The following is a 15,030-nucleotide window of genomic DNA, read 5'->3' as shown; positions in this document are numbered from 1 at the left end:
GGGAATACAGAGTTAGATACAGGAACGCAGGGGCTAGGTACGGGAATACAGGGTTAGATACAAGAACTCAGGGGCTAGGTACGGGAATACAGGGTTAGATACAGGAGCGCAGGGGCTAGGTACGGGAATACAGGGTTAGATACAAGAACTCAGGGGCTAGGTACGGGAATACAGGGTTAGATACAGGAGCGCAGGGGCTAGGTACGGGAATACAGGGTTAGATACAGGAACGCAGGGGCTAGGTACGGGAATACAGAGTTAGATACAGGAACGCAGGGGCTAGGTACGGGAATACAGGGTTAGATACAGGAACGCAGGGGCTAGGTACGGGAATACAGAGTTAGATACAGGAATGCAGGGGCTAGGTACAGGAATACAGAGTTAGATACAGGAACGCAGGGGCTAGGTACGGGAATACAGGGTTAGATACAGGAGCGCAGGGGCTAGGTACGGGAATACAGGGTTAGATACAGGAGCGCAGGGGCTAGGTACGGGAATACAGGGTTAGATACAGGAGCGCAGGGGCTAGGTACAGGAATACAGGGTTAGATACAGGAATGCAGGGGCTAGGTACAGGAATACAGAGTTAGATACAGGAATGCAGGGGCTAGGTACGGGAATACAGGGTTAGATACAGGAGCGCAGGGGCTAGGTACGGGAATACAGGGTTAGATACAGGAGCGCAGGGGCTAGGTACGGGAATACAGGGTTAGATACAGGAGCACAGGGGCTAGATACGGGAATACAGGGTTAGATACAGGAACGCAGGGGCTAGGTACGGGAATACAGAGCTAGATACAGGAACGCAGGGGCTAGGTATGGGAATACAGGGTTAGATACAGAAGCGCAGGGGCTAGGTACGGGAATACAGGGTTAGATACAGGAGCGCAGGGGCTAGGTACGGGAATACAGGGTTAGATACAGGAACGCAGAGGTTAGGTACGGTAATACAGGGTTAGATACAGGAATGCAGGGGCTAGGTAAGGGAATACAGGGTTAGATACAGGAACACAGGGGCTAGGTATGGGAATACAGGGTTAGATACAGGAACGCAGGGACTAGGTACGGGAATACAGAGCTAGATACAGGAACGCAGGGGCTAGGTACGGGAATACAGGGTTAGATACAAGAACTCAGGGGCTAGGTACGGGAATACAGGGTTAGATACAGGAGCGCAGGGGCTAGGTACGGGAATACAGGGTTAGATACAGGAACGCAGGGGCTAGGTACGGGAATACAGAGTTAGATACAGGAATGCAGGGGCTAGGTACGGGAATACAGGGTTAGATACAGGAACGCAGGGGCTAGGTACGGGAATACAGAGTTAGATACAGGAATGCAGGGGCTAGGTACAGGAATACAGAGTTAGATACAGGAACGCAGGGGCTAGGTACGGGAATACAGGGTTAGATACAGGAGCGCAGGGGCTAGGTACGGGAATACAGGGTTAGATACAGGAGCGCAGGGGCTAGGTACGGGAATACAGGGTTAGATACAGGAGCGCAGGGGCTAGGTACGGGAATACAGGGTTAGATACAGGAACGCAGGGGCTAGGTACGGGAATACAGGGTTAGATACAGGAGCGCAGGGGCTAGGTACGGGAATACAGGGTTAGATACAGGAACGCAGGGGCTAGGTACAGGAAAACAGGGTTAGATACAGGAACGCAGGGGCTGGGGGAATACAGGGTTAGATACAGGAATGCAGGGGCTAGGTACAGGATTACAGGGTTAGATACAGGAATGCAGGGGCTAGGTACAGGAATACAGAGTTAGATACAGGAACGCAGGGGCTAGGTACGGGAATACAGGGTTAGATACAGGCGCGCAGGGGCTAGGTACAGGATTACAGGGTTAGATACAGGAACGCAGGGGCTAGGTACGGGAATACAGGGTTAGATACAGGAGCGCAGGGGCTAGGTACGGGAATACAGAGCTAGATACAGGAACGCAGGGGCTAGGTACGGGAATACAGGGTTAGATACAGGAACGCAGGGGCTAGGTACGGGAATACAGGGTTAGATACAGGAGCGCAGGGTTAAGGTTAGATACAGGAAGTGAAGGCTTGGCTTTTGTCTTTTGTGTGTGTGTGTGTCCGCGGGCGTAGAACGTCTAAGAGGGCTTTCGTCTGGATGTGATGTAGATACCTATTTCACAGCACAGGTGAGGGCTGATACCTCTACCGGATACGTATATTCACGTCTCCAGGTGAGAGGGGCCCCTCTCTGTGGGTGACACAGGAAACCGTATGCCGGGAGGATGGTTACCTATAGTGTACTGTTTTGGTTTTGTCTGCAGGTGAGAGGGGGGGGGGGGGGGGGGGGTAACTGAATCTGCTGATTATATCTTTAGGTGAGACTGTAGTACAGAGGATGTGTACCTGTATGTGAGTGTGTTGTGTCTGAAGGTGAGGTGTGTACCTGTATGTGAGTGTGTTGTGTCTGAAGGTGAGGTGTGTACCTGTATGTGAGTGTGTTGTGTCTGAAGGTGAGGTGTGTACCTGTATGTGAGTGTGTTGTGTCTGAAGGTGAGGTGTGTACCTGTATGTGAGTGTGTTGTGTCTGAAGGTGAGGTGTGTACCTGTATGTGAGTGTAATGTGTCTGAAGGTGAGGTGTGTACCTGTATGTGAGTGTGTTGTGTCTGAAGGTGAGGTGTGTACCTGTATGTGAGTGTAATGTGTCTGAAGGTGAGGTGTGTACCTGTATGTGAATGTAATGTGTCTGAAGGTGAGGTGTGTACCTGTATGTGAGTGTAATGTGTCTGAAGCTGACATGTGTACCTGTATTTGAATGTGTTGTGTCTGAAGGTGAGGTGTATAGGAATGTGCTGTCTCTGCAGGTTAGAGTACCTGTATCAGTGGGTTTTTAGGTTTAATTAATAATGTTTCTGGGGTATCTTAAGGGCTTTTTTAAGAGTTGAGATTATCTTTAGAAAAAGGAAAATCTTCCAATGTGATATAATGGTGTCAAGCTTCAACGTGCATAAGGATAGGTAACTTGCACATTTTCAGATCTCAATTTGCATATACTGAATAATGGATGGTTTGGATATAATGGTGGAGATTTCAAATGCTAATATGTAAAAGAAGGTGGGGTGAATACATAATCACTTCTGAAAACGAAATGTCTAAAACTGTGGGTTCTTTTAGTGACTGTTAGGCTTTCTCTGGAAGATGCCTCAATAATGCTTGTTAATATGGACCTTCAATAAAGGACAGGACCAGCTATTCTCTTTAACTAATTATTGAGTCTGAATCTTTATTTCATATTTGAAATTATAAATTTGAAATCTTTGAACAGTGATCTGTATGTGGGTGTGGTGTGTAAACATATTGGTGGGTGTGTTGTGTATGTGGTCGGGTTTTTTAAACGCATCGGTGGGTGTGCTGTGTATGTGGGTGGGGTTTCTAAACGCATCCGTGTGTGTTGTGTATGTGGGCGGGGTTTTTAAACGCACCAGTGCGTGTGGTGTATATATGGGTGGGGTTTTTGAACGGACCGGTGTGTGTGTTCATATGCGGGCGGGGTTTTTTAAACGCACCAGTGTCTGTGTTCGTATGTGGGCAGAGTTACCTGTGTCGGAGGGCTCGTAGCACAGGACAAGCTCAGCCGCGTGCTCCCGCAAGTTCTCCTGCTCCAACTGGCCCTCCCGCAGGAACACCTCCAGGTCCCACAGCGAGAGCGTGTGCCCATCACTGGAGTGCTGCTGGAACAGCCGCCGCACCTCCGGCCGCTCCGTCAACAGCTTGTAGAACAGCACGAACTCGTCGTCCTCCAGGGTGCCCGACTCCGACTTATCTGCTAGCTGCGGCGCACGAAGACATGCCCAAGATGCGCCGCGCCCACCCGAACACACACACACACACAGAGGGGATCTTAAACCCTGCGGAAGCCCAAGCTCTCGCAATAACCAATGACAGCTGCGTCTTCTACATAAAACAGATCTCCAAAACCAAGCACCACTATCCTTTGGGGGACCTATAGTACTTTATTTTAAATAATACATGTTTAACGAACCTATGAGGTCTTCGATAACAAAGAGGACATAGAGAAGAACAGATAAACTATAACAACATCCACTAATAAAATAAGAACTGGAAAAAAAAGGGAAAAAAATTAAAACTTTCTAAAAATAAGTTTATACATATTTGGCATTCAACATTTATGCAAATGCAGAATGATAACTATTTCCAGCACTATTATTTGATAGGTGTGTGCAGTTATGTGTAGTGGTTGTTTATGTATGAATTATTAAGAGAATTGTGTTATATTATTACTCAATATTGGTGTCTGTTCAGGGGGGGATTATTGTGCTTAAGTAGGTTGAACTGAGTTCAAGTTGAATTTGTGATATTATGTTTGCAGAAAGTTAATGAATGTTAGCCAAGTTGTGCTGAATTCAGTGGAGTTTTTAAATTTTTTTTATTGATGCTGAAAGGTGTTCCACTGATTTATAATCTGATATAATCTGATATATAATCTATAAGTAAGTTTTTCCCGTGAGTAACGTTAGTAGTCCTCAGAGATTTCCAGTTCATCAGGATTGTTTTGGTGATGGGTAGTGTTACAAGAAGTATCCTGCAGCTTTCCTTTGCAATTTTACTATCCTACTATCCTGCTCTTAGCAAGATCTTCCCAGATTATCCATGTTCAGTGGGTCTGTGTGAGTCTGAAGCTGTGGGCTTGTCGCTGTGGTGTTTGGCATGACCGTGAACAGGCGCATGGCGTGGTGTTTGGCATGACCGTGAACAGGCGCATGGCGTGGTGTTTGGCATGACCATGAACAGGCGCATGGCGTGGTGTTTGGCGTTAACGTGAACAGGCGCATGGCGTGGTGTTTGGCGTGACCGTGAACAGGCGCATGGCGTGGTGTTTGGCGTGACCGTGAACAGGCGCATGGCGTGGTGTTTGGCGTGACCGTGAACAGCCGCATGGCGTGGTGTTTGGTGTGACCGTGAACAGGCGCATGGCGTGGTGTTTGGCGTTACCGTGAACAAGCGCATGGCGTGGTGTTTGGCGTGACCGTGAACAGGCGCATGGCGTGGTGTTTGGCGTGACCGTGAACAGGCGCATGGCGTGGTGTTTGGCGTGACCATGAACAGGCGCATGGCGTGGTGTTTGGCGTTACCGTGAACAGGTGCATGGCGTGGTGTTTGGCGTTACCGTGAACAGGCGCATGGCGTGGTGTTTGGCATGATCGTGAACAGGCGCATGGCGTGGTGTTTGGCGTGACCGTGAACAGGCGCATGGCGTGGTGTTTGGCGTGACCGTGAACAGGCGCATGGCGTGGTGTTTGGCGTTACCGTGAACAGGCGCATGGCGTGGTGTTTGGCGTGACCGTGAACAGCCGCATGGCGTGGTGTTTGGCGTGACCGTGAACAGCCGCATGGCGTGGTGTTTGGCGTTACCGTGAACAAGCGCATGGCGTGGTGTTTGGCGTGACCGTGAACAGGCGCATGGCGTGGTGTTTGGCGTGACCGTGAACAGGCGCATGGCGTGGTGTTTGGCGTGACCCTGAACAGGCGCATGGCGTGGTGTTTGGCGTGACCGTGAACAGGCGCATGGCGTGGTGTTTGGCGTGACCGTGAACAGGCGCATGGCGTGGTGTTTGGCGTGACCGTGAACAGGCGCATGGCGTGGTGTTTGGCGTGACCGTGAACAGGCGCATGGCGTGGTGTTTGGCGTGACCGTGAACAGGCGCATGGCGTGGTGTTTGGCGTTACCATGAACAGGCGCATGGCGTGGTGTTTGGCGTTACCGTGAACAGGCGCATGGCATGGTGCTCATTCATGTCCATGTTCATCATCTTCAGCAGGTCTTGAACCTCCTTGAAGTTCATCCTGCCGTCTCCGTTCTTGTCCGCTTTCTTAAACCAGTCACAGATCCACCTGGGGGCGGGGCGGTTAAGGCACAACACCAAAGCATGCAGCCTGTACACACCACTGTGTGTAGGGGTGTGTGTGTGTGTGTGTGTGCGTTTGTGTGCATGTGTGAGTGTGTGCGTGTGCGTGTTTGTGTGCGTGTGTGTGTGTGTGTGTGTATGTGTGTATAAGAGTGTGGGTGTGTATGTGTGTGTGTATGAGAGTGTGTGTGTGTGTGTGTGTGTGTGTGTGTGTCCTGAAGGATACTGGTCTAGTTTCTCCTGCTCCCCCATGCTCTCCAGGTTCTCTATGAGCTTGCGCATACCCCTCACCCACGACTGCGCCTCCTCCGCCGACTCCGCCACCAGGTCCAGGTTCCCGCGACGACCACGGAACACCAGCGTGAAGCAGCGGTCTGGGGGGAACTCGTCTGCAATGCTGAGCAGAACCTCAGACTGATGGCCCTCTCTAACTGTCTCCACATCGCTGATGGAGACTACATGAACGTGTACGCATGTACACACACACACACACACACACACACACACACACACGAACAGCATTAGTCATATTACTCCCGTTACCAAATCATATATGAAAGCCTCTATCCTAAAGTATTTTAAAAACATCCAAAGCATGATATTTAAAGGTATAAAAAGATACCAAAAGCATGTTATGACTAATTAAAGTACACGTGTGCTACTCTGCCCACACAGACTAAGACTCTAGGGTTATGAAGTGAATAGACCATACTGAAGGAGGTTTTCTCCGGCCAGGTGAGCTTACAGGTGCAGTGGGCATTGCCTGCCTTTTCGCTCTTGTACCAGATGGTAGCGCAGTCATCCTGCAAGCGGAAGTAGCGCTGTTTCTTCCAGGTGCGCGATTTCACCTTCCGCATGACGGAGCCTGCCCGCATCCACCGCAGGTCGGCATCCACCCGGAGGACTGCGCACACAGACAGGCGACGGGGGCGAGACAGGCAGAGGGCAGTCAGACGGGCGCGTCGTGCCCCGGGTCTCTGACGGCATCGCACCGGACGCTGGCCTAAACTCCTGACCTTAACCCTCGCCATGACTCTTAGCACAACAATAAACCATGACCCTAATCCTGACCTCTTGCCTTAACTCTGAGCCCAGTGAAATATCTCACTCCCCCTCAATCACGTTCTGGAATTCAACCCTGCATTTTCTCTGCTTGCCTTATTGGTGTTCCTCTGAGCCAACAATATGATACAAATCTAGCTAATAACAACACTGACATCTATCCAATAATAAGACAGAAAGTTAGCCAATAACAACCCAGAAATCTAGCCAATAATAACAGAAATCTAGCCAATCAAATGGACATGTGGGAATCTTACCCAAAGATTAGCAGTCAATCACGAAACACCTACCCACATATTGTCTGCTTCTCTGTATCAACAGTGTTAGTAATGATTTCTCAGGCATTGCAACATAGAGCCCAGTAGGGTCAGTTTTCTGTTTAAATACATCTGATTTGCACATTTGGCTCAACACATCCTGGTTACAAATGCCAGCTGAGATAGAAGAGAGTAGTGTAAAGCAGATAAACTTCAGATTAACTTTGGTACAGAATTGTGTATATTTTCATATCTGTGTAATTTTACATTATCCACTATTTGCCTAAGAAATGAGACAGACAAGAAAACTTTTTCCTTTTTTTTTTAATATAGAGGTATCGCACTTTTGCATGCAAAGAAAGAACTGGAAATGAATACCCTAGTGGGATGAATAAACTGTTGGGATGAATAAACTAAGGGATGAATAAACTAAGGGATGAATAAACTACGGGATGAATAAACTAAAGGATGAATAAACTAGGGGATGAATAAACTAAGGGATGAATAAACTAAGGGATGAATAAACTACGGGATGAATAAACTAAAGGATGAATAAACTAGGGGATGAATAAACTAAGGGGATGAATAAATTAAGGGATAAATAAACTAGGGGATGAATAAACTAAGGGGATTGGCAAACTGAACAAACTGATAGACAAGTGAGCAATAAAGCGAACTGAACTCACGGAGGGCATTCTGTGGTGAAGCCATCTCCTGCATGCGTCACACTTCAAGGGTCTGTCACACCGAGAGAGAAAGACAGAGAGACAAGATGAATATATATATAGAGAGAGAGAGAGAGACAGAGAGAGACAGAGAGACAAGATGAATATAGAGAGAGAAAGACAGACAGACAAGATTACAGAGAGAGAGACAGAGAGACAAGATTACAGAGAGAGAGAGAGAGACAGAGAGAGACAGAGAGACAAGATGAATACAGAAAGCAGCACATTAGAGGGACTGAGTTTGAGAGAGACAGACAGACAGACAAAAGCAGAGGAGAGGAAACAGAAATACAGACCGGGAAAGAAAAGAACAGCAATAGCATTTGCATGGTTTAGAGGAACCATGGTAATACTTAACGCTATTTATTTTGTGGGCGGTGTGACAGCGGAAAAGCTCAGCTGCTCTGCCCGTCTTAAAAAACGCCCGCTCAGCCATGGGCCCTAACACTCACCAAACTCACGTTTTTATTCTCACAGAGTAATATCAGTATCAGGCGTGTAAAGTGCATTTGAGGTGAAAATTGCAACGGTTGTATGAGGAAACAGTACTGTATTAGGATATTTTATATCACAAATTGCCAAAGTATTGTCTTTATTATGGCAGTGTAACCTCGAAATCTTGGTGTGTAAACGAATGGGTTTTTAATTTCTGTAAATTAAATGTTTCCCAGCATGGTTCTACTATAGATCAAAAGGCTTAATATTTTCGTGTCGACATTATCCCATCATTTAAACGCCCGTGGATCTCTACATCTTATTCAAAGCGAGGTTAGACTCACCGAGACCCTCAGCTGGCTGTGCACATGTGGACCACCACCTTGTGTGAAGTAGCCTTCATGCACAAAGGGAAGCTTTGTAGACCAAGTAACGCCACCATCCTGAGTTTAACTTTTAGCTGAAAACCAGTGCCGTATCAAGCTTGGGGGTAAATTCCTTCTGCGGTGGTAATGATGCCAATATGCTGCGCGCCGCGCAGGTGTGCAAGAACCAGTTTTCTCACCTGTCTCCGGTTACCTGGGAGACCGGGCCCCCGCGTGACGCCGCGCATCCGCCCCGAACGGCGAAAAGTGCGATCAACGAATCGCCACGTCTTCTTTAAACGGATTTGCAAAGATTTGGAAATCTTGCTTGGTTTATGCAATGTTACACAGACGAAAGGTAACGGAAAAACGGGTGTCCAAGAAGGATAAAACAAAACAAAAATCAGCTGAGAGACGCGACAAGCTCTATTGATTTGTTACCGGAGTGCGACTCACCGGCCGGGGGGCTCATGGTCGGTTGAACGTGAGCTGGGTCCCGTCGTCCTGCCACGCTTAGGGGCGCCGTGCCCAGTTCGCGATTCACCGACAGCCTGCTAACGCGCCGTCGGGAGAGCAGATGGCGGAGCCCGTGCGAGTCTCCCGCTTCTGACGCAGACGCGCGCGCGCTCGCGCAAATAACGCGGCTCCCTCGTTTGCAAGCGCGCGCATACACCGCGCGGCGTCCACGGATGCCCCCGTGCCACCTTTTCACCCCGACGACAGCGCTTATCTTCTATCTGTCTGTCCCTTCAGGAAACACGAGCTCGGGGTTTACTTAAGCTGTCAGGGCTCGCCTGCAAAAGGAGATCCGCTTTTATGAATGTACGGGTGTTTGTCAGTGTGTTGCACACTTTCTCCACGCGCTCTCTACCGGGAGAGCTCACGGTCGGCCAGCACGCGACGGAGCCACTTATGCACGAGAAGAACAGGGGTCCTGCTTTTCTGCCCCGGGTTTCATTCAGTGGTATCTCAAATGTCACACTGCACGCACCTGCTCTGTGAAGCTTAGACCAGGCATAAGAACCCCCTGCACAAGCCTGTAGCACTTTCTGTAAGCAGGGGTAACTGGCAGATTCATAATGGAGCTAATATCACCAAGCACACTCGGGTTTGCCCAATATCAAGCCCCTCTGTGTCAGCATATTTCCACCTCTGAACCCAACCCGAAAACCTGTCACTGGATTATCCAGGTCTGCTAGTTGGGTGTGGACCACTCTAAGATTGTGTTGTCCTCGCTTGGCCTCTGCAGTCATGCAGGCCTCAGTGTGTGAGGGTGGGGGTGGTTGAGATAGCTGAGGGTTGTAGGTGTAGGGTGTGTGTGTGTGTGTGTGCGTGCACGTGGTACACATTGGCTGGCTGCAGCTCGCAATAGGGTCTCTTCCCTCCTGATCCTGTTTCTGTTCATCAATAAAACACAATGGAGCTCAGTTTCACAGTTCTACTTTTACACACACACAGGCATTCATCTTTAAACTGGGGGGTCCCTTCACTGGGTTTAAGTATCTATGAACCCTTAAGCTACACACACACACACACACACACACACACACACACACACACACACACACACACACACACACACACTTTCCATTACAAGCATCACCTTGCTGGAACTCTCAAACTCTTTGCAAAGTTTTCAGTCAGCTATTAATGTTTCACATTAACAATCTCTTGCAAATTTAAAATAAGCTATGTATAAGTTTTATTTTTAAACCCAATAAAAAGATAATAGACAGATCAAAAATTGAGAACATTTTACAAGTCATTAACTGACATTTGAAGGTTTATTGCATTATTACTGAAAACTCAGAATAACCAACTCACACAAATATGATAAAAACATCCACCATTGTGAAGTTTTCATTTGTGTTACTAACAGCAACGGCATATTCCAGAAACAAAAGCTCCACTCATGTTTCATATTTTCACACCTCCTTTATGACTTACTTATTAAAATACAGCAATAAAGTAACACCAGCATCCAAAATATTTTACAAAACCCACGTTCACACTCACCAAATCCTACCTTGGCCCCACCACGAAAAGCTTAAGAATGCTCAACACAGTGACAAGTTTATTTTACAGTATTTAAACATTTCTGTAAGCTCTGTGTGTCTGTAGGGTCAAAGATACACAGCAAGAGGAAGATCAGTCCAATAACTCACTAAAGGGGAGGTGGGCAAAAAAAGAAAAAACACAAAAAAAACAACAACAAAAGCAAGTATGTTGGTTGCTGGCATGTCATGTAAAACCCAAGCTCTGATGAAATGTCCAGGGGAGGCTGCTTCAGTGACAGGTGAAACAGGTGAGCTGCTTTAAGTCTTAGAAAAAAATAAGCTACAAGTGCCCCTTGTTTACAATATTAATCCTCTGTGGGTGTGTAAGGGACTACAGCATGAGATGTTGTGGCCTATAAACCAGGTTCCTTTATTGGACTAGTTCTGCGTTTCTGTGTTTCTGTGTCTGTCTGTCTGTCTGTCTGTCTGCCTGCCTGCCTGTTATTGGGAGGGCAGAGGGATGCCACGGGGGTCTGTAACCTGTCCCTCCTGCAGGTTCTTGACTAGCTGAGCTAGCCAGCGCTTGGTGGTGGTGTCGTCCTTCAGTACCTGGGCAAAGGTCGTGTCCTTCAGCTGGTCGGGAAGACACTGACGCAGTGCTTCTCTCGCTCTGCAGACAGACAGAAACAGGACATAATAAAGACAGATGGAGCATGAGAAAGAGAGACAGAGTGCGAGAAAGAGGATCAGATGCAAAAGATTTTAACTTGTGCAAACATCACTTGACTAATTCAAAATAACTTGGCCACCAATACCTCATTGTGGTTTAAGCAAAATAACCCAACCACTCAAGTGACTTCTCTCAGTGGCGATTTACATATCATCCCATTTTAAAAATAACTTCTCTCCATTATGCCTGTCCACACAGCTTGAATTAACACACACAAGTCCACAGCTGTCAATAAAGCCCTAATTAATTATATTCTGTGTGTCTACCTTATATAACAGCTCACTATATGATGGACTAGGAACTAGAGGCATGGTCACATGAAAGAGGGGAGGGTATTAGATGTGGCACAGTTGCTAGGTGTTTGAAGTACCTGGAGTTATCAGAGAGACGCAGGTAACAGCGTACGACGTGTTTCAACAGTCGTGCTGAGGGCTCTTTGGACAGCTGTAGTACCATCTTCCCCTGCAAGAGCCGGTCAATCAGAACACCGTTACCAACCATACAGTCCATACGCTAACATCAAGGCAAATAAAAATAAAGGATGTTAAGCGAATCAGAAGCAATACAGGCCCCAAGTCCTTAGGCTGTGACAACATTTGCTGTTTTGGCAGCATTTGGCTATAAAGGCTAACACATAATAAAGTACAGAGGAAGACAAAAAGTACAGAGGGTCATTGGCATAGTCAGAGTCATGCTACGGCCACCCCTTGCCTACTCGCTGGCTTTCCTTCATGGTTAGCCAAGTTACAGCTCAGAGCCAAAGAGCTGATCAGTGTTGCGTTTCGCCCTCACCAGGATCATGGCCACGTGTGAAAAGCGTTCATAGGTCTGGCAGATGTAGGCCAGGCCCGTGTCATCCAGCAGGATCTTCTGCAGGATAAACGTCGCAACCTGCAACACAGCAAAACAGGGTGTTTGAAGATGGAGATGGGCTCCCATGTGCCCTTGCAGTTAGAGAACGTGTTTGCTCTCAGAGTCTTTTCTGAAAGCAGGCGCCAGCTCTCTGTGCGAGTATGGGACCGAGGCATGTGTGTATATGAGAATGTGACTGAGGTGTACAAGCACGTGACCAGGGTGTACGAGTATAAGACCAGAGTGAGTGAGAATGGGACTGCGGCGTACAAATAGGAGAACTATACCAGGGTGTCCGAGACTGAGTACGGGATCAGGGTGTACGAATATGGGACCAGGGAAAGCAAATATGAATACAGTACTGGGGTATGAGAGTATTAGTATGGGACCGGACCAAGCAAGTATGAAACTGAGGTGTATAAGGAATGGGACTGTACCGTCTTGGACAGCTCACTGCCTGACTCCATGATCCGAAGGCATAATGGGATGATCTCTGTCGTCAGCAGAAAGTTGATCACTTCCTGCTCGTCTGTCTTCACCAATGCTCCTACACACACACACACAAACATTTATTTATCGTTTATTCCCGTCATATTCTTGGTATATCTACATTTTCTCTTATAGACTTGCTCTTTTTCACACAAGCATACATATATTTCTACAGGTGCATACACACACACACACACACACACCAGCAGCAAACCAGCTGTGACTTCTCCGAACAACCAAAACTACTGAGCTGAGCTTAAAACACCAAACCAGCTTTAGTGCCGAGAGCCACTCAGTCTTAAATAAGCTGGGAAAGTCCATCATCAATACTGCACTTGAGCAACCTTTTCGAGCAGCAAGATGTCAAATGCATTTATTTAAATAAAATGGAGCTTAACGCAAGGTACGTACCAATGACCCCAAGGCTGGTGAGGCGAAGATACTCAAAGGGTCTTGTTTTACTGACAGTGTGAAGAAAGGGGTAGAGGAACAAGGGGATGTGGGCAGCCAGGAAAGCTGAGCTGGAGGAGGCCAGCACACACACACACACACACACACACACACACACACACTCAGATTTACCATTGTAGAAGGGCATGGCAATGCTAAGACTTCTTTAGAAACATTATTCATTATATAAACTGTGGATCCCAGTATTAACACAGTATTAGACACTACATGGGTGTGTTGGAGTGGAGAGCACAGAACATATTAGTCATAGCTCATATAGAGGCATGTGTGTTGGCTTTAGCCACCACATTTCACAAGGTGTGTGTGAAGTATTTACCGTGTCTCTACGTGCGACGCTACACACTGCAGAAGGGCTAAGGCGTTACACACTCTGTTGGACTGGTGTGCTGTCAGCGTGGGTGGGTTAATGGAAGGGTAGATGTTCACTATTTCCTATCAAAAACATTACAGAAACACCCATAAGCCTCTATTACAGTGATCGATGATGTTCTCAAACACACAGTGCAAGATAAGTCAAGATGACCACTCTGGACAGATCACCCTCTGGTTTGTACCTGAAGGAGCGCCGCTATAGTACCACACGAGTGCCAGAGCATCGGAGCCAAGTCGGTTACCGACTCTCGCTTCTTGCTGAGCTCGAGCAATGCATTTTCTCGCGTCTCCGGGCTAGACAGCTCGTTGATCCACTGATAGATCTTCTCCCGGTCCACCTGCGCCAGCGCCGTGGTAACGGCCTGGACGAAAGACACTCAGAAGTTAGCTCCTACCCTAACAATAAATGTGGCATATAGTAAACTGAATACTCAGCCCATCCTAAATCGCGCACATACTGCTATTATTTACTTGAAACCGAAGAGAACAGACCACAAGAACCCCTCAAAGGCTGCCTGAGACGTGACACTAATCCCGCCAAACGTTTTAACATTTTAGTTATTGCTGAATTATTCAGCTATCTAGCTACATTTTCAGCTCTGTTTCTAACAGAAAGGTGTGTGTGTGCTACAGTATGAGTGTTACAGGTAGTACATCTAAGATAGGTAGGCGCATATGATCCACTGTTGTGAGAAACAAAACCTCACCACTAGCTAACTAACGCTAACGGGCAGTTTTCGTTAACCAGCTCGCTGTATAACAAACTCATTTATTGCTTCACAAGCCAGCTGGCGAAATAGGTTTACGTAAAACTAGCTCAGTTAGCATAGCAAGCTAGCTAGCCGCCACAGAGGTTAGCTAGATTAGCCTTGCTAGCTGGTTTAGCTAGGTTAGCTAGCGGGCTAAACACTGAGGGCCCATAAACGTAAACTTTGTGGAAACACGGTTACAGTCGCATTTGCCGGGACTCACCGCTCCTGTAGCGAGCATTCTCGGAAGCGTCTGAATGTGATCTCGCAGGAGCTATCGAGCATCTGTTTGGGTCTAGCGGCGAATGTTAGGTCTTTTTAGGTCGTTTTTTTCCCGTGAGAAACGCTCTGTTGTGGGAACAGAGGAGCTCCGCGGAGCGCCAGGGCTGCGACCTCTCACCCCAGATCGCGTCACCGCCGCGCTCGGTCAGCGTCGCACCACTAGGGGGCGATACGGAGGCGGACGGTTAAGCTCATCGTGTCTAAAACAGACATCAGCGGGTAAAGGATGTCTCTGCGTCTCAGTCTTACCCCTGCACGACCCCTTGCCCCCTTTATGCCCACCCCAAAAAACAAACTGTCCAAAAGCGACCCAGAAACTGTCCGACATTAAGGTTCCTTGCTA

General features: G+C 47.8%; 2 protein-coding genes across 2 annotated transcripts in view; both read right to left on the bottom strand.

The window, feature by feature from the left end:
* Window positions 1-6,932, bottom strand: part of plcd4a (phospholipase C, delta 4a) — a 22,116-nt gene extending 15,184 nt beyond the window's left edge. Inside the window, exons 1-4 of the mRNA XM_027025215.2 lie at window positions 6,647-6,932; window positions 6,128-6,356; window positions 5,758-5,887; window positions 3,573-3,804 (exon numbers count right to left, since the gene is read on the bottom strand). Of these exons, the coding sequence (XP_026881016.2) occupies window positions 3,573-3,804; window positions 5,758-5,887; window positions 6,128-6,356; window positions 6,647-6,932 (877 nt within the window). The remainder of the gene's footprint in view (window positions 1-3,572; window positions 3,805-5,757; window positions 5,888-6,127; window positions 6,357-6,646) is intronic.
* Window positions 6,933-10,498: 3,566 nt separating this feature from the next.
* On the bottom strand, window positions 10,499-14,824 carry cnot9 (CCR4-NOT transcription complex subunit 9). Its single transcript, XM_027025225.2, has 8 exons — window positions 14,629-14,824; window positions 13,839-14,018; window positions 13,601-13,716; window positions 13,225-13,334; window positions 12,762-12,871; window positions 12,265-12,363; window positions 11,843-11,934; window positions 10,499-11,412 (listed from the first exon to the last, which is right to left on the bottom strand). The coding sequence occupies exons 1-8, from the start codon at window positions 14,644-14,646 to the stop codon at window positions 11,244-11,246; spliced, it is 894 nt and encodes a 297-aa protein (XP_026881026.1). The 5' UTR covers window positions 14,647-14,824; the 3' UTR covers window positions 10,499-11,243.
* Window positions 14,825-15,030: the final 206 nt, after the last annotated feature.

The sequence above is a fragment of the Electrophorus electricus genome, chromosome 21 (assembly GCF_013358815.1).
Source record: "Electrophorus electricus isolate fEleEle1 chromosome 21, fEleEle1.pri, whole genome shotgun sequence".
Taxonomy (NCBI): domain Eukaryota; kingdom Metazoa; phylum Chordata; class Actinopteri; order Gymnotiformes; family Gymnotidae; genus Electrophorus; species Electrophorus electricus.
Note: the sequence above shows the minus strand (reverse complement) of the source record. Positions and strands in the feature narration are given on the sequence as shown.